Source organism: Pseudonaja textilis, chromosome 5 (assembly GCF_049901715.1).
Source record: "Pseudonaja textilis isolate UNSWEBS1 chromosome 5, rPseTex1.2, whole genome shotgun sequence".
NCBI classification, from domain to species: Eukaryota; Metazoa; Chordata; class Lepidosauria; order Squamata; family Elapidae; genus Pseudonaja; species Pseudonaja textilis.
Window position 1 is genome coordinate 71,543,077 of NC_141994.1, and position 17,423 is coordinate 71,560,499.

The 17,423-nt window shown below is 47.3% G+C and overlaps 1 protein-coding gene across 1 annotated transcript in view; it reads right to left on the reverse strand.

The window, feature by feature from the left end:
- The window catches only part of PLXNA4 (plexin A4), a 546,538-nt gene that overhangs the window by 70,760 nt on the left and 458,355 nt on the right, over window positions 1-17,423 (reverse strand). Inside the window, exons 18-23 of the mRNA XM_087935355.1 lie at window positions 16,859-17,098; window positions 13,839-13,985; window positions 12,067-12,301; window positions 6,800-6,942; window positions 4,995-5,263; window positions 1,132-1,198 (exon numbers count right to left, since the gene is read on the reverse strand). Coding sequence (XP_087791481.1) covers window positions 1,132-1,198; window positions 4,995-5,263; window positions 6,800-6,942; window positions 12,067-12,301; window positions 13,839-13,985; window positions 16,859-17,098 — 1,101 coding nt within the window. The remainder of the gene's footprint in view (window positions 1-1,131; window positions 1,199-4,994; window positions 5,264-6,799; window positions 6,943-12,066; window positions 12,302-13,838; window positions 13,986-16,858; window positions 17,099-17,423) is intronic.

The following is a 17,423-nucleotide window of genomic DNA, read 5'->3' on the forward strand; positions in this document are numbered from 1 at the left end:
GACTGTTGCAGCATCCCCACAGTCACGAGAGGCCAGGGGAGGAGATGCGTGCCTTGATGTGAGTGATATTGAGTTGGCCACACCCAGCCAATAACATGACCACCAAGCCATGTCCACCTAGTCACATGACCACCAAGCCACGCCCACCACCTAAGCCACGCCCACAGAACTGGTTGTTAAAAAATTTGAATCCCACCCCTGGCTTCACCCAATTCTTATATGAGTCACAAAAAGAGGGCTCTGTGATATATTTTTTTTCTGACTTTGCCGCAGGATGTTTCTGTGTTCAACCCAGGGGAGAGAGAAGCTTTTAAAAAGCAAATTTAGTTCATTTGGATGCCAGAAATTCATTTATTTGTGCATTTAAGGATTTATTTATTTCTATCCCACCTTCATTATTATTATTTTTTAAAACAATTTTATTAGTTTTGAAAACAAACAAAACATAAAAACATCAGCTTTCTTTCATAAATATATACAAACAGTGTGTCGGAACCATATGAAGTGGGTCGGGCTGAGAGAAAATGATTGGCCCAAAGTCACCCAGTTGGCTTTCATGCCTAAGATGGGACTAGAACTCACCATCCAACCAGATTTCAAACCCTAGGTGGGACTAGAACTCACCATCTCCTGGTGATTGATCCAAAGTCTCCCAGTTGGCTTTCATGCCTAAGGCGGAACTACAATCCTCCGTCTCCTGGCGATTGGCCCAAAGTCACCCAGTTGGCTTTTATGCATACAATGTGGCTAGCACTCACTGTCTTCTGGTTTCTAGCCTGTTGCCTCCGGCATTACATCAACCTAAGCATCTTCCAATTGAATGGACATCAACTCCCAGAATCCCCCAACTAGAATTCCTCAGCCAGCAATACGCTAGACTAGACCAAACTGGAAATGGAAGTCTAGAAGTCTAAAATAACACACCTGCTAAATCAATGCCATTAAACAGTATCTCCCAACCTTTAGGTGGACTTCAATTCCCAGAATTCCCCAGCCAGTTGCCTTAAGAGTTCCTAACGCTGAAAAGCCAGTTGTATTAAACAACCGGCATGCAAGTCACGAGGAGAGATGCCAAGGCCTCTAGTTAGACCCCCATCTCTGACCAAATAAAGAAGAAGCATCACTACTTACCTTGAGAAACTTATAAAGAAGGAAGGTGAACCAGTTGGTCAGCATCTTCTCCGCTACGGATTCAGTCCTAGAACGAAATGGGATGAGAGAAGGGGGAAAAATTGCTCATATTTTCCTCCTGTTATCCTCCCCGGGTTATCGATCGATTCCTCTTTATTTGCATGCTACCGCAAGAAAAAAAAAAACTATTCACAGAAGCTCATGCAAAATATATCTCAAGCTCAAAATAAAAATAAAAATGGGTTTGCCCTTGAAGACGTTTCGCTTCTCATCCAAGAAGCTTCCTCAGTTCTGACTGAATGGCGAATGACGGAAGGATTCATATTCCTTGCAGTCATTTATATTCCTTTATATTTATATACGAGCTGGATACCTGTGCTTCGCTATGAAACTATGTGGTAGGGCTTAGTTTTGGGGGGTAGGAAAATAAGGGGTGGGTGAGTGGGAATTCTGCCTCTGCTTACCACCATCCATCGGGATTCATCTGGCTGGCGTCCTGTCAGTGTGTGGGAGAGTTGAGGACTGTTTGGAAACTGAAGCAATATTTGCTGCGTGAGCAAGAAGGAGACAGCAAGGAGCCTGGGCGTGGCTTAGCTCAACTGTTCTGTACTAAAGCTGCTTGCTGCTGTGAAAGTAAAACTGAAACTCCTCTGCTTGCGTTTTGCATTTGGAAGAGATTTCTTTTTCAGGGGGAGTCGAACTCCTTAGCATCAGAGCGCGTTCATAAAATAATAATACAGGAAACACTCTGATGGTCCTTTTGAAAAAATCCTTTCTTAGTGAGCCCCTAGAAGCCAAGAGGAACCTACTAGGTGCCAAATTTCAAGTTTGTAGGCTTTACGGTTCTGGAGATTTCGTGATGATGCCTGAGGGGTATTCCGCCAGCCCAGTTGCAAACCCCTCACGGCCCACTAGTGGACCACAACCCAAAAATTGAGGACCCCTGGTTGAGAGGTCAAGCCACATGTATATAAACAGAAAGCAAACCCCGCTCCCTTCTAGCACTTTTGATGTTACCCAGTATGGTCCTGAAACGTCCGCAACCAAGTTCAGAGAGCGTCAAGGACCTCACGGCCTTCCTCCTTCCAGCAAACCCGGCTTCCCTTATAGCAGTGATGATGTTCCTTGTCTGGGTCAAGAAACCACCAAGAATTTCATACTCCTCCTCCTCCTTCCCTCAACACCCCACTCCCTTCTAGCACTGAAGATGTTACCAAGTTGGGTCAAGAAACGTCAGCAAGAAAAGCACCAACCTCAAAGAACACCAAAGACCTCCACATTCTTCCTCCTCCTCCTCCTCCTCCTTTCTTCTTCTCTTCTACCCTCTCCCTTGCTCAAAGAGCACCAAGGACCCCACAGTCCTCCTCCTCTTCTCTGCACAAACCCCACTCCCTTCTAGCACTGATAATGTTCCCTGGTTGGGTCAAGAAACGTCTGCAAAAAAACTATTAAGCTCAGATAGCACCAAGAACCCCAGAGTTCTCCTCCTCCCCCTCTCCACAAACCCTACTCCCTTCTAGCACTGATGATGTTACCTAGTTGGGTCATGAAACGTCTGCAAGAAAACCCCAATCTCAGAGAGCACCAAGGACCCCACAGTCATCATCTTCCTCCTCCCTGCCTCCTCCTCCTCCCTGCCTCCTCCTCCTCCTCCTCTTCCTCCTCCTCCTCCTCCTCTCCACAAACCCTACTCCCTTCTAGCACTGATGATGTTACCTAGTCGGGTCATGAAACATCTGCAAGAAAACCACCAACTTCAGAGAGCACCAAAGACCCCACAGTCCTTCCTCCTCTTTCCTTCCTTCCTCCCTTCCTTCCTTCCTTCCTTCCTTCCTTCCTTCCTTCCTTCCTTCCACAAACCCCACTCCCTTCTAGCACTGATGATGTTCCTAGTTGGGTCATGAAACATCTGCGAAAGCAACCAACTTCAGAGAGCACCAAGGACCCCAGTCCTTCCTCCTCCTCCTTCCTTCCTTCCTTCCTTCCTTCCTTCCTTCCTTCCTTCCTTCCTTCCTTCCTTCCTTCCTCTTTCTCCTCCCTCCCTCCTCCCTCCCTCTCCTTCCTTCCTCTCTCCCCCTTCCTTCCTTCCTTCCTTCCTTCCTTCCTTCCTTCCTTCCTTCCTTCCTTCCTTCCTTCCTTCTCTTTCTCCTCCCTCCCTCCCTCCCTCTCCTTCCTTCCTCTCTCCCCTTCTTCCTTCCTTCCTTCCTTCCTTCCTTCCTTCTTTCCTCTTTTCTCCTCCCTCCCTCCTCCCTCTCCTTCCTTCCTCTCCCCCTTCCTTCCTTCCTTCCTTCCTTCCTTCCTTCCTTCCTTCCTTCCTTCCTTCCTTCCTTCCTTCCTTCCTTCCTTCCTTCCTTCCTTCCTTCCTCTTTCTCCTCCCTCCCTCCCTCCCTCCCTCTCCTTCCTTCCTTCCTTCCTTCCTTCCTTCCTTCCTTCCTCCCTCCCTCCCTCCCTCCTCCCTTCCTTCCACAAACCCCACTCCCTTCTAGCACTGATGATGTTCCCTAGTTGGGTCATGAAACATCTGCAAGAAAGCAACCAACCTCAGAGAGCACCAAGGACCCCACAGTCCTTCCTCCTCCTCCTTCCTTCCTTCCTTCCTTCCTTCCTTCCTTCCTTCCTTCCTTCCTTCCTCTTTCTCCTCCCTCCCTCCCTCCCTCTCCTTCCTTCCTCTCTCCCCCTTCTTCCTTCCTTCCTTCCTTCCTTCCTTCCTTCCTTCCTTCCTTCCTCTTTCTCCTCCCTCCCTCCCTCCCTCCCTCTCCTTCCTTCCTCTCTCCCCTTCTTCCTTCCTTCCTTCCTTCCTTCCTTCCTTCCTTCCTTCCTTCCTCTTTCTCCTCCTCCCTCCCTCCCTCCCTCTCCTTCCTTCCTCTCTCTCCCCCTTCTTCCTTCCTTCCTTCCTTCCTTCCTTCCTTCCTTCCTTCCTTCCTCTTTCTCCTCCCTCCCTCCCTCCCTCCTCTCTCCTTCCTTCCTCTCTCCCCTTCTTCCTTCCTTCCTTCCTTCCTTCCTTCCTTCCTTCCTTCCTTCCTTCCTTCCTCTCCTCTCCTCCCTCCCTCCTTCCCTCTCCTTCCTTCCTCTCTCCCCTTCTTTCTTTCTTCCTTCCTTCCTTCCTTCCTTCCTTCCTTCCTTCCTTCCTTCCTCTTTCTCCTCCCTCCCCTCCCTCCCTCCCTCCCTCTCCTTCCTTCCTCTCTCCCCCTTCTCCCTTCCTTCCTTCCTTCCTTCCTTCCTTCCTCTTTCTCCTCCCTCCCTCCCTCCCTCTCCTTCCTTCCTCTCTCCCCCTTCTTCCTTCCTTCCTTCCTTCCTTCCTTCCTTCCTTCCTTCCTTCCTTCCTTCCTTCCTTCCTTCCTCTTTCTCCTCCCTCCCTCCCTCCCTCTCCTTCCTTCCTCTCTCCCCCTTCTTCCTTCCTTCTTCCTTCCTTCCTTCCTTCCTTCCTTCCTTCCTTCCTACTTTCTCCTCCCTCCCTCCCTCCCTCCCTCCCTCCCTCTCCTTCCTTCCTTCCTTCCTCCCTCCCTCTCCTTCCTTCCTTCCTTCCTTCCACAAACCCCACTCCCTTCTAGCACTGATGATGTTCCCTAGTTGGGTCATGAAACATCTGCAAGAAAACCACCCACCTCAGAGAGCACCAAGGACCCCACAGTTCACTCTCTGAGCTACAAATCATCTTTTATTGAAATAGCCTTTCTCAAGGCACGCCTCCTCCTTTTTGAGAAATCCGATTTGAACGCCACGCTTCCACACCGGACCAGTCCGACGTCGGTCCTGCCTTCCACTTTGTCATCCAAGACTCCGCTATTATTTTCCCCAACCCTCCAATGGAGACTCTGGGCTGGATGGAGAAAGACCCCCCGACCCCTTTCCGGCAGGCTTACCTCCGCAGAAGCAACTTGGGGTGATTTTTACTCTCCAGGTTCTTGTCGATCAGGTCGGCCAGGAGCTGCTTGAGGACATCGGTGGCGTATTCTAGCTTGCTCTGCAGCACGGTCATGATGAGGGAGGCCACGTTGCCACGGTCCCGCATGGAGAAGCTGCGCTGAGACTCCAGCGTGCGGATGAAGGAGAGCAGGAAGGCCTTGTTGTTGATGAGCTGGGCGAAGAACTTGAGGCCTTTCTCCACCCGCTCTTGCCGATAGCCGGGAACCTTGCCCCAAAACAGAATAACAGAAGAGTTGGGGGTCTTCTAGTCCAGTGGTCCCCAACCTTTCTTGTGCCACGGCCCGGTACCAGCATCACAAAATGATCTGCAGCCCGGGACCGGCATCAGCATGCATGACAAGGCACGGCGAGCTGAGCGACCCTGGCCAGCTGGCCGTCCCCCGCTTCTCCCCGCCACCTTCAACTCCTCCTTTGTACCTTTGTCGCTGGGCCGCCGGGACGGCGGGACGGTCGCTCCGCTCGCCTTGCCTTGGGTGCTGAAAGAATCCTCGCGCCTTAGTTTCGTTCAAAGCCCCCCCCCCTTCGATGAAACTAAGGCGCAAGGATTCCTTCAGGACCCAAACGCCGCTTTCCAACCGGAAAAGCTCACCCGGAAGCACTTTCTTGTCAAACAAGTTGGCGGCGCCCAGCAAACTGGTGGCCCGGTAGGAAATGTTCCACGGACCGGGACCGGTCCACGGCCTGGTGGTTGGGGACCCCTGTTCTAGTCCAAGACCCCGGCCCTGTTTAAAGCAGGAAACCCTTCACCGTTTTAGACAAATGGCGGTCCAAACACCTGACCCCTCCTCCCCCTCTTCTCTCTGGCAGCCCTTCAAGCATTGGAAGACGGCTATCACGTCGCCCCTGGTCCTTCTCTTCGTTAACAGTAGCCGTGCCTAGTTGTCTTCGGACAGAGGACTCCAAACTTGGCAACTCAGCACAGCTGAGCATAGCTGGCTGGAGAATTCTGGGAGTTGGAAGTCCATAAGTCTTCCAGTGGCCAAGTTTGGGGACCCCCTGCCTTAGTTGTTGATCATGAGGGTATTAAGAGAAGAACAAGAGTCGGAGGGGGCCTTAGAGGTCTTCCAGACCAACCCCCTGATCAAGCGAGAGATCTCATATCAGCAAATAAAAACAATAAGAAATGACAAAAAGAATGAAATGAATGAATCAAGTACAACAGAACAAAATTTGGCAAAACAAAAACAAAAAACCAACTTCCACCCCTCTCCCCGACAGAAGCGGGTCACACTAGCCATTTGATGGGTTCCATGACTCTCTGGGTTCTGCGTGTCCCCTGGCAAAACCAGGTCTTTGGTGCCTTTCGGAAGAGTATTAATGAGGTTCTCTCTGAGGTTCCAGAGAGAGGGAGCCACCACAGAGAAGGCCCTTCTCCTAGGTCCCACCAGGTGTATCTCCCTCAGGGGTGGGACCCTCAGCGTTCCCTGTCTCCTCGCTCTAACGGGTCAAGTAGATGTCACATAATTGGTTATAATTATAATTAGTTCTGGCTGGAAATGAAAGTCCTTCCCAGCATTGCCTTAAAAGAGGTTTTGCTTTTCAAAGCTGTTTGCGTTTCAGGACGTTTGATGAAGGCTGCATCAGTGGTGGGATTCAACCGGTATAAACAACCGGTTCGGTGAGCGTGGTATGAACAACGGTTGTAACAGCCGGTTCAACCAAACCGGTCTGAACCGGTCTGAATCCCCCCCCGCCCCGCCGCCTTCCATGCGTCAGTTTCTCTTCCATCCCAAATTCTTACCTCCAGATCCCTGAGTACTGGGTGGTCTTCAATCCCAGGGAAAAGGACTCTCATGGTGTACGTCCGATAATCCAGAAACGGTATTCCTGCTCCATCCAAGTCACTTGTCAGCTCATGGATGTCGGTCTGGAGTTCTGCAAAAGCTGTGATTGGAGGCGGGGGAGGGGAAGGAATTTATTTATTTATTTTTTAAAAAAGGAAGAATGAACCGTTCAAGGGAGAATACAGGTGGTCCTTGACTTACAACAGTTCATTGAGTGACTGTTCAAAGTTAAAACAGCCCTGTAAAAAAAGTGACTTAGGACTATTTCTCACCCTTACGTCCATGGAAGCATCCTCACGGTGACGTGATCAAAATTCAGAATCGTTGGCAACTGACTCATAGTTATGACGGTCACAGTGTCCCGGGGAGTCACGCGATCCCCTTTTGTGACTTTCTGACAAACAAAATCAATGACAAAACCAGATGCATTCAACAGCCATGTGACTAACCTAACACCTGCAATGATTCGCTTAACAACGGTGGCAAGAAAGGTCGTAAAACGGGACAAAAATGCACTTAACACACGTCTCGCTTAGCAACATAAATTTTGGGCTCAGTTGTGGTCGTAAGTAGAGGACTATCTGTATTTTTAATGCAGGTCGAAGATCCAAGAGAGTGTATTGTAGCAAGATTTGGCCAGAATTATCTAACTTAACAACTCATTGTTTGCATTCACACAGCATACTTTAACCGATTGAACTGATTTTTTGAGTTCAGGATCAATACTGCAAACTGTAAAAAAAAAACAACACATTGGTTTGCACAGCACACTCACTTGGAAAAATAACCTAAGCCTAGTGAGAACTATAATAAGTTACTCGGTAGATCTTTTTGTAAATATTTATATTTTTATTTTATTCACCACAAAATTAAAATACAAAATACAAAGCAAAAAAGAAATTCCAAACAGAAACCAAAAAGAAAAAAAAATCAGAACACAAAACAATCGAAGTATTAAAAAGGTGACTTAGAAAAGAATAAAAACCAACATATTATAACCAGTGGTGGTCTTCAGCAGGTTCTGACCAGTTCTGGAGAACCGGTAGTGGAAATTTTGAGTAGTTCGGAGAATCGGCAAATATACCTCTGACTGGAGATTTTACAGTATCCTTCCCCTGCCACGCCCACCAAGCCACCCCCACGGAACCAGTAGTAAAAAAATTTGAATCCCACCACTGATTATAATCCCCTCTAATTGAATACTGATTAATATATTACTACAACATTAATTCCCACCCTTTGTAAAACAGGCCCTTCCAAAAAGTTTAAACTACTAAATCTATTTGCAACCTGTTTTGACCTGACTTTAACATAACATAGTAGTTAACAGGAAAAACAATAATAAGAAAACAAAACAAAATTAAAGTTTCAAATCTCTCCGTTAACAAATCGTTATTTGTAATCCACTCATAGAAAATTTACCAACTTTTATCTTATCTTTCCCACGTCAAACCAACAGTTATAAATTATAATTCCTCCTGGGTCAAATATTTTAATACCATCTCTTTTCAATTGTTGTTTAATTAAATATAAATTTAGTCTCCAGAATAAGTTTATCATCCCATCCAAGTGCAAACAAAAGTAATTGCCGGTTAACTGTCATAAATCCACCTAGGAAATTGTTCTTCCACTTCTGATCAAAGTTGTAATATTAAAGAAATATGCAAACTTAAACTGTGGAGCAACAGGTGAAGTCCATTTTGTTAGTTTTCCAGCCCTGAGATTATCACTTTGATTTGGAACTGGATTAACGTCCTTTTGTATAACTTTATCTTCATGCCCTAACATTATTTTTTTTTTTTTGGACAATCATTACTGTTTGATCAAGCTTTTGAAAGAGAAATCCAGCTCGAAGCTGCACATTTCCCTATCTTTCTTTCTTAGATTTCAGGCACTGCTCAGCCATTTTCATCTATGAAACTTAGTTAGAGAACAAAGAATAAGAGAAGTACGTTTTACTCTATATTTCAATCCAGGGTTATAAGAAAATTTCAATAAAAATCAATTTCAGGTATTTTTCAAATTCAAAAAAATACAAAATTCAATGGCGAGAGCCGGACCGCTCTTCACCCCCTCCCTGAACGCTGCTGGACTTTCCATATGGAAGGGACAGAGTGTCGGAGTATATTCATTAACTGGCAGGGACATGGTTAACAAAGTAAGCACGGCAACAGGCCAGCCAATGGGATTTGATAACCTGGGTGTGGTTTGGCTCTATGTGCTTTGCTGAGAATTGAAAATGAAACTAGCTTGCTTGTTTGCTGAAACTGATACCTGCTTTGAGCTGCTGCTGCTTGTGTTTTTTGCTTACATTACACTGAAAGAATCTACAAATGGTATTGTAAACTTTACTTCGTGTTATTTTGTTTATAAAGAAGTTAAGGATCCTGCTGAATCAGTTGTCTCTGTATGTTTTCTGGACTTGGATTTCTGCTGCAAACTCTAACACAGAGGTTATCCAGAATAACAGATATCAAAAAGAAAAAAGGGAAAAACAGCGCTTAAGAGTCCAGTTAGGGGGCTGAAATAAATCAGCATTCAACCGCTAATCAACTTTCGAAGCAAAAAGCAAAAAGCAAAATCAAGCAATACATTCCAAAAGTGAACGTTAACATGCCGGCGTGCTTTCAGATAACGAAACTGCTGACAGGAAGGTGGATACATCCAGGGACTTTTCGATCGCTTCCAGAAGAAAGACTTTTCGATCGCTTCAGAACCTTCTCCACTGGATTCAAGATTGTCCACCCCAAAGCAGGGATGGGCTTCAAAAAATTTAGCGAAGGATTCTCTGTACCATGGTGGGGAGGATGTTTTTAGCCTCCCCGGGCTCCGGAGTCTTTCCTTGAGCCTCCAGGTGAACGAAAACAGCCTCCCTGAGCTCTGGAGGCTCTTCGGAAGCTGGAAACGGGCCCATTTCCGGCCTTCCCGAACTTTCAGGAGGCCTGTTTTTCACTCTTTCCAAGCCTCCATTAGGACCCTGCACTTACCTGCACCCAAAATGGGCCACGTGGGGACTCCTGGGAGAGGCAGGTTGGGGTGGGTGGGGCGGGGCCAGCCAGGAGTGGATTTGGGGGTTCTCTGAACTGCAGAGAATCTTAGCTAACCCCCAGCAGCCCAGCCTTGTTCCAAAGTCATCTTGGGTCACTCCTAAGCGCTCCCCTTCGAAACCAGGGACACTTCCAAAGAACCAGCTTTAGCAGTAAAAACAGCAGATTGACGGTCAGAGGAAAAAGAAACCCTCATCGTGCATCAGCCATATTAAGAGGAAAGTGTTATTTGTTAGATCTTATCTTATCCCAGTTAAGTGTGTTGTGAGAATGCAGCCAATATAAAGCCGTGAGATTTACCTCTTATTTCACCACCCGTAACAGCGAGTCCTCAATTTTCAAACACCCCTGAGCTCAAAATGTTCACGGCTAAGCAAGGCAGTCGTTTTGTCAGCTTTTGCCACATTTTACACCCTTTTGGGGCCACCGTTTTTGAGCAAACCATTGCAGTTGTTAAGTGAATCATGCAGCCATTAAGAGAACCTGGTTTCCCCATTGACTCTGCTTGTCAGAATGCGGTGGCCGTTTAGCAAATGCGGCGGTTGTTAAGCAAGCCCAATATTCCCTACGGTTGTGTTTTGCAGGAACTGGAAGTACATGCTGATTTTGGGCAAAAATGTCGTAACTTGTAGTCACATGACGATGGAGGTGTTGCATATATACTTTGTAGCTGTGTTGTTGTTGTTTTTTAAAAAGTAAAACTAATAAAGTTTATTTAAAAAAAAAAATATAGGCTGGTTGCCAAGTGCTCAGTGCAGTCATGTGACCACGGGGAGGGTGGGAGGAAAGCCATTGTAACTTCCTGTTGTGGTTTGCCAACAGCAGGTGTGGACGGCTGAGGTCTCAGAGAGTGAGGACTCGGATGAGGGGCCTGCGTGTGATGCAGGGATGGGGCCATGACCATCAGGGAGTAGAGATTGTGGAGGCTGGCAGCAGTGAGGAAGAGGCCCCCGAGGAGCCTGTGCACAGTGTGCGTGCACACAGGGCTACTCGAAGGAAAGAGCAGCTACAGTAGCACAGGCAACTCAGAAGGAAGGCTGCAAGATAATGGCCCCTCCCTCAAGAGATAAAAGCCAGCTGAGAAACCAGAGTTCTTTGCAGGAAGCAAAGACGTTTTTGCACTCAAGCCTTGTGGACGTTCGGAATATCTTGATTGGTGTTTGGAAACTCTTTGTGTTTGAAATATTTCTTAGTAACTTTATCTAGTGTTCTTGGCAGCCTTGCACAACCTCGGCAAGGCTCGTTCTTATTAGAGATAATTAATTTGAAACAGCCTTTTAACTGTGAAGGAATGGAATTTGTAAAGAATAATTAAACGGTTTTGCGGTTACCTCTGTTTCGTGTTTGCTTCCTTGGAACAAGGTTTGAGTCAGAACACCTCCCTAGTATCTTAAGCTATACAGGGAAATCTGAAAGAAAATATCCTTTCAGACTTGCAAGATTCTGTTAATGTCACCTTACACTAGAGTAGAATTAGCTCAACTGGGCGTGCTTCCTATCTGGACTACCTCACATGGCCATCGGCAATTTATCTGAAGCCTTGGTAATGTTGCGGCCCGCCAGCGGCCAGCGGAGCTGGTGGCAGACTCGGATAGTGAGGAGGTTGGGGAGGAACCTGGGCCAGTCCTGGAGTCTGGGGAAGGCTCTGACGGGTGCTCTGTGTCGGAGGCAGAAATGGGGCCAGGGCCGTCTGACAGTTATCAGCCGCCTTCGGAGTCAGAGATCAGTGGCTGGAGCCTGTTCCCAGTATGCGCATGCACAGAGCTGCCAGGAGAAGGGAACAACTAAGGAACAAGGGTCGACTCAGGAGTAAAGGCTCAGGTGGACGGTGAATGGCCCCTCCCCTAGGGAATAAAGAGGAGCGAAAGGGGAGTGGGGTTCGCAGGAGACAATTGTTTCGTTTAATTAGGGTGAAGATTTGTTTGTGATTCCCTGCCAAGCATTTCCTGCTACAGTGTGGCGCTTGGAAGCTATCGGCCTGGCAGCTCTGCAAGCCCGATCAGGTCTGTGGGTGTAAATCCCTCTTGAAAGACTGTCTGCCAGGGACTTGGCTGGATGTGAACGAGAGGAATTCCCATTAGCCTAAATCAAAAGGGGTTTTTGTCGGGACGAGGAGTCTGCTTCGTGATTTTTGGGAAGCCCAGGTTAGAACAGGTCACCCCTTCAGCTCGTAGTACCTTCCTTGCACTCCAAAGCCACCCTGGACTCCAGATTGTCCATCTGCATCTGCAGCCTTTTGAGCGTGAGATCGCTTTCCCGAGACTTCCGCTTGTAGGCAATCAGGACGGCCACGATGAAGATGATGAGCAGGCCGCCAGCCACGGCGATGCTGACAATGGCGGGCAGGCTGAGCGGGCTGTCAGAGGAGATGTTGACCATGCCAGGAGAGAACTCCATGCCTCCAACACGAGCCTGTGGCGAGAGCGAGGGACTAAGTCAACCTTGGCCCCTTTAAGAGGCGTGGGACTTCAACTCCCAGCATTCCCTTAGCCAGCAAATCACTCCATCTCATGGCTTGGGGAATCCTGGGAGTTGAAGTCCCACTCCTCTTAAAGGAGCCAAGGCTGAAAAAAGACCGCAGCGGTCTAGCTTGATAAAGTCAAGACCCACTTCTAACGTTCACTTCTCCTAGTGAAAGATGAAGTCACTAGATCTCATGGTCTTCTCCTTGTGAAAGATGAAATCTCTCTCTCTCTCTCACACACACACACTCCTAGATGTGTTTCTCTCTATTGCTGTTTTTAATTCACTTTTTTAAAATGTTTTTTGTTGGGTTTTGGTCTCTGTTAAGTTTTTTTTTTTCCCCTTTGGGATTTTGCATTTTAATCTTCTGAATAAAGTTGAGAAAGACAAAGTCACTAGTTCTCACGGTCCATGCTGGCTGGAGAATCCTGGGAATTTGAGGTCCCCACACACTTCTTAAAGGAGTCAAGCTTGTGAAACATTGCACTAAGCTCACTTGCTAAGCTCAAGTCCCACTTCTTACATTTTCTACTCCTTGTTAAAAGACAAAGTCACTAGTCCTCATGGTCCATGCTGGCTGGGGGAATCCTGGGAGTTGAAATCTCACTCCTCTTAAAGAAGCCAAGGCTGAGAAAGGCTCCAGAAATCTAACTTGATAAGGTCAAGACCCCTTCTATTCACTTCTAGCGAAAGATGAAGTCACTAGATCTCATGAGTCAAGGGGTGATGGAATCAACAGAGGAAGTTCCCTGTTGAAATTTCAGGAAGTAAAATATTAAGGCTATTAAAACTGATATTAAAAGTAAGGCTCTCCCCTTTACTAAAGAGGACTGTGAAAATATTTACAGACTCCTCACATCCCAGACATAAACTGTTTCAACTCCTACCCTCAAAGCGACGCTATAGAGCCCTGCACACCAGAACAACTAGATGCAAAGACAGTTTTTTCCCTAAAGCCATCACTCTGCTAAACAAATAATTCCCTCAACACTGTCCAACTATTTACAAAGTCTGCACTACTATTACTATTCATCTTCTCATCACTCCTTATCACCCATCCCCTCCCACTTGTGACTGTAGGACTGTAACTTTGTCGTTTGTACCCTTATGATTTATATGGACTGTTTCCTAGTATGATTTGATTGCTTGTTGTACCCTATGACTGTCATTAAGTGTTGTACCTGATGATTCCTGACTCTTGACAAATGTCTCTTTTCTTTTACGTACACTGAGAGCATTTGCACCAAGACAAATTCCTTGTGTGTCCAATCACACTTGGCCAATAAAAGAATTCTATCTATCTACTTGCCACGCAAGAATAAAATGAGGGACAATAAATTATGCAAAAAAGGAGTCATTTTGTTCTCTTTGCAGCGACAACAATGTTCTCCAGGTTCCAAGGCACTATTGACTTTTTGATTGATTCTTTTTAGAGTAAAAAAAAAAAATCACTGTAACTCCGTAACACGCTGGCAGTATTCCTTACCGTAACTTTATGTCGTCCTGTAAGATTTGGGGATTCACACAACAGTTGGACATCGGAGACCGTAACCACGCAGGGCTTTTCCCCGATCAGCACGGTGTAATTCAGCTTAGCGTTCCCTCCTGCCACCGGCGGGGTTAAGTTCTTCCCCTAGGCCAAGAGAAACCACGTGGGTGGACAGTGAGATTAGCAGCATATAAATTTAATAAATTAATCAATCAGTAGTAAATAACTAACGTCAACTCATAAAATATTTCTATGGTCTTTTTAGAGTTGTCAACCGAAAGGGAGCGGTGGGCAGCTAGCATTCCACAAATGTTTTCAAAGATAGTAACTAGGTGACCAAAGTTTCTGCCATGCAAAATTCTAACTGGAGAACATGATTGATGACTCTGGGCTATGGAGGTGTCCCATCGGAGGATATGAATTACGATACACCCAGGGGGTGGGGGGAAATCCAGGATCAATGAATGATGTGTCTCAGAGTTGGCTACACCCAGGCAGTGCCGGCATGTTTACTCCTAATAAATCTTCTTTAAGTTTTGGAAGTTCAGCTAGAGACTCATGATTTAAATGGGGTAACTGCCGGAGGAGCCCTGACAACTCAATCAATAAGGGATGAATCAATGAGAAATTGTTTATTGAAAGTCAGCTGGGGAGGTCACAAGTGAGAATCCCATGACCCCGGGCTGTGAAATTGTCGTAAGTACATAACCACCGGAATTCCAATCACGCGACTACGGGGACACTGCCATGGTCATAAGTATGAGGACCGTTTGTCAGTTATTTTTTTCAGTGTCACTGTAACCTTGACTGTTAACTGAATTAATGCTTGTAAGTGGGGGGACACCTGAGATAGCCCAACAAACTCCATGGAGTCCACTGGATATTGATTAGCAAATGCATTTAAATAAAGATTTTAAAATAAAAGATGGCAAGAAGTCCACGCCAGCGGTGGTATTCAGCTGGTTCTGACGGGTTCTGGAGACCTGGTAGCGGAGATGTTGAGTAGTTCAGAGAACCGGCCAATCCCACCTCTGACTGGCCCCGCCAACCCCATCTATTCTCTGCCTCCTGAGTCCAGCTGGTCAGAGGGGTCTTCTTTGGGTGCCCTGCACAGGAGAACGGAGCTGGAAAGCAGGTTAGTGGGGTGGGGAGGGAAGGGGGATTTTGCAGTAACCTTTCCCTGCCACGCCCACCAAGCCACATCCACCAAACCACACTACGCCCACCAAGCCACGTCACACCCACCAAGCCACACCCACAGAACCAGTAGTAAAAAAATTTGAATCCCATCACTGGTCCACACCCTGAATTTACTGTTTTGTTTTGTTTTTTTAAATCTAGCTTCTGGGCCAGAGTTTGCTCCTTGTCAAAGGTCTGGAAAGGATTTGCAAAGAGGCAGTCCTCGACTTACAACCACTCCTTTAGCGTCCATTCAAAGTTAGAAAAAAGCGACTTAGGACCATTTTTCACACTTAGGACCGTTGCAGCGTCCCTGTGGTCACGGGATCCAAATTCTGACCCTTGGCAACTGACATGTACTGATGACAGTTGCCGTGTCCTGGAATATATTGTTGTTTTGGCCTGTCAGTTGCCGGCCTCTCCAGCAGCCAAATCAGAGGAGGCATGGGAATTACGGTCAGCATCAGGACCACTTGAGAGCTACGAGAGGGAAGAGGGAATGAAGTTGGCAGAGAGAGAGAGAGAGAGAGAGAGAGAGATGAGATGGAGCCTGAGCCATCCATCAGCCCTCAGATGGAGAGTCAAAAAGTGACTGATGAGGAAGAGGAGGAATAGCTGGGTCTAGTGCCTGAAGTGCAAATGCACAGAAGGCAGAGGAGAGGAGAGCAGTGGAAATCTATGGGCTGGTCCTCGGGACAGAAGAGCCACGCCTGCTAGCAAAGCCCCAACCCCACGTCACACCCACCAAGCCACACCCACAGAACCAGTAGTAAAAAAATTTGAATCCCATCACTGGTCCACACCTTGAATTTACCGTTTTGTTTTGTTTTTTTAAATCTAGCTTCTCGGCCAGAGTTTGCTCCTTGTCAAAGGTCTGGAAAGGATTTGCAAAGAGGCAGTCCTCGACTTACAACCACTCCTTTAGCGTCCATTCAAAGTTAGAAAAAAGCGACTTAGGACCATTTTTCACACTTAGGACCGTTGCAGCGTCCCTGTGGTCACGGGATCCAAATTCTGACCCTTGGCAACTGACATGTACTGATGACAGTTGCCGTGTCCTGGAATATATTGTTGTTTTGGCCTGTCAGTTGCCGGCCTCTCCAGCAGCCAAATCAGAGGAGGCATGGGAATTACGGTCAGCATCAGGACCACTTGAGAGCTACGAGAGGGAAGAGGGAATGAAGTTGGCAGAGAGAGAGAGAGAGAGAGAGATGGAGCCTGAGCCATCCATCAGCCCTCAGATGGAGAGTCAAAAAGTGACTGATGAGGAAGAGGAGGAATAGCTGGGTCTAGTGCCTGAAGTGCAAATGCGCAGAAGGCAGAGGAGAGGAGAGCAGTGGAAATCTATGGGCTGGTCCTCGGGACAGAAGAGCCACGCCTGCTAGCAAAGCCCCAACCTAGTTCTGGGGATACCAGGCAGTGGGAAGAGATGAATAAGAGGTGGCAGACAACTATTTATCTCCCTGCCGGACAGACTTGTTCACCTGCGTTAGAGAGATAATTTTTTTTTTGCTAGGGCCGCCAGCATTTCTAACTTAAATTGATTTAAATACGGAGGGTTTGTTGTGTTTAGGGGGCAGGGCTGGGTCAGAACACAGGCCATCCCCTTTTGTGGCCTTCCCTGCCAGCTTCTAACCAGCAAAGTCAATGGGGGAAGCCGGATTCGCATAACGACCACTTCACAACTGCAGCGTTTTGCTTAACAACCAAAAAAAAAAAAGATAATAAAAAGGGGCAGGACCACTTAACAACTGCCTTGCTCTATGAATGGAGATGTTGGGCACAGTTGTGGTTGTAAGCCAAAGTCTTCCTGCATTGCGTCATCCTTGACCCCGTACCTTCAAGATCAAAGGGGTTCCAGGTTTCAGTTCCAAAATCCCGGGGGGACCGAAGGCCTCAAAGATGGGGTTTGGGTAGTAGGTGAAGTTGGTCTTGTTGAGGATCAGCAAGGAGAAGACGTTGTCCAAGACGAAGCCAAATTCATCTGGCCGTTCGGCGAGCTCCGACTGGTTGTTCGGGTCCACCGTCAAGGCTGGAGCCTGGCAGACCATTTCCGTCTCGTTCTGAACTTCGCAGGCCTGAAAACGGAGAGCAAGGAAGAAGGTTGAGGAACAATCCCGTTCTTCCAACGTTAGGAAAGAGGAAGGCGTTGCAACCGTGTCTATAACGGGCGCTGCAAAGGGTGGGAATCCATTCCCAGATCTGCACACATATTCAGAAGGAAGCTTTGGGCTGTAAGGACAACAGGGACGCCCCATGGACACAGGTAAACCTCCAGGTGGCTTCAACAGCCCTCGAAAAAGGATGCAAATGACCAGCTGTCTGCAAGGAATATCAATCCTTCCATTGCCCACCATCCAGTCAGAAGGTTCCACACCCATTTGCGCCACTCAGGTGACCCTG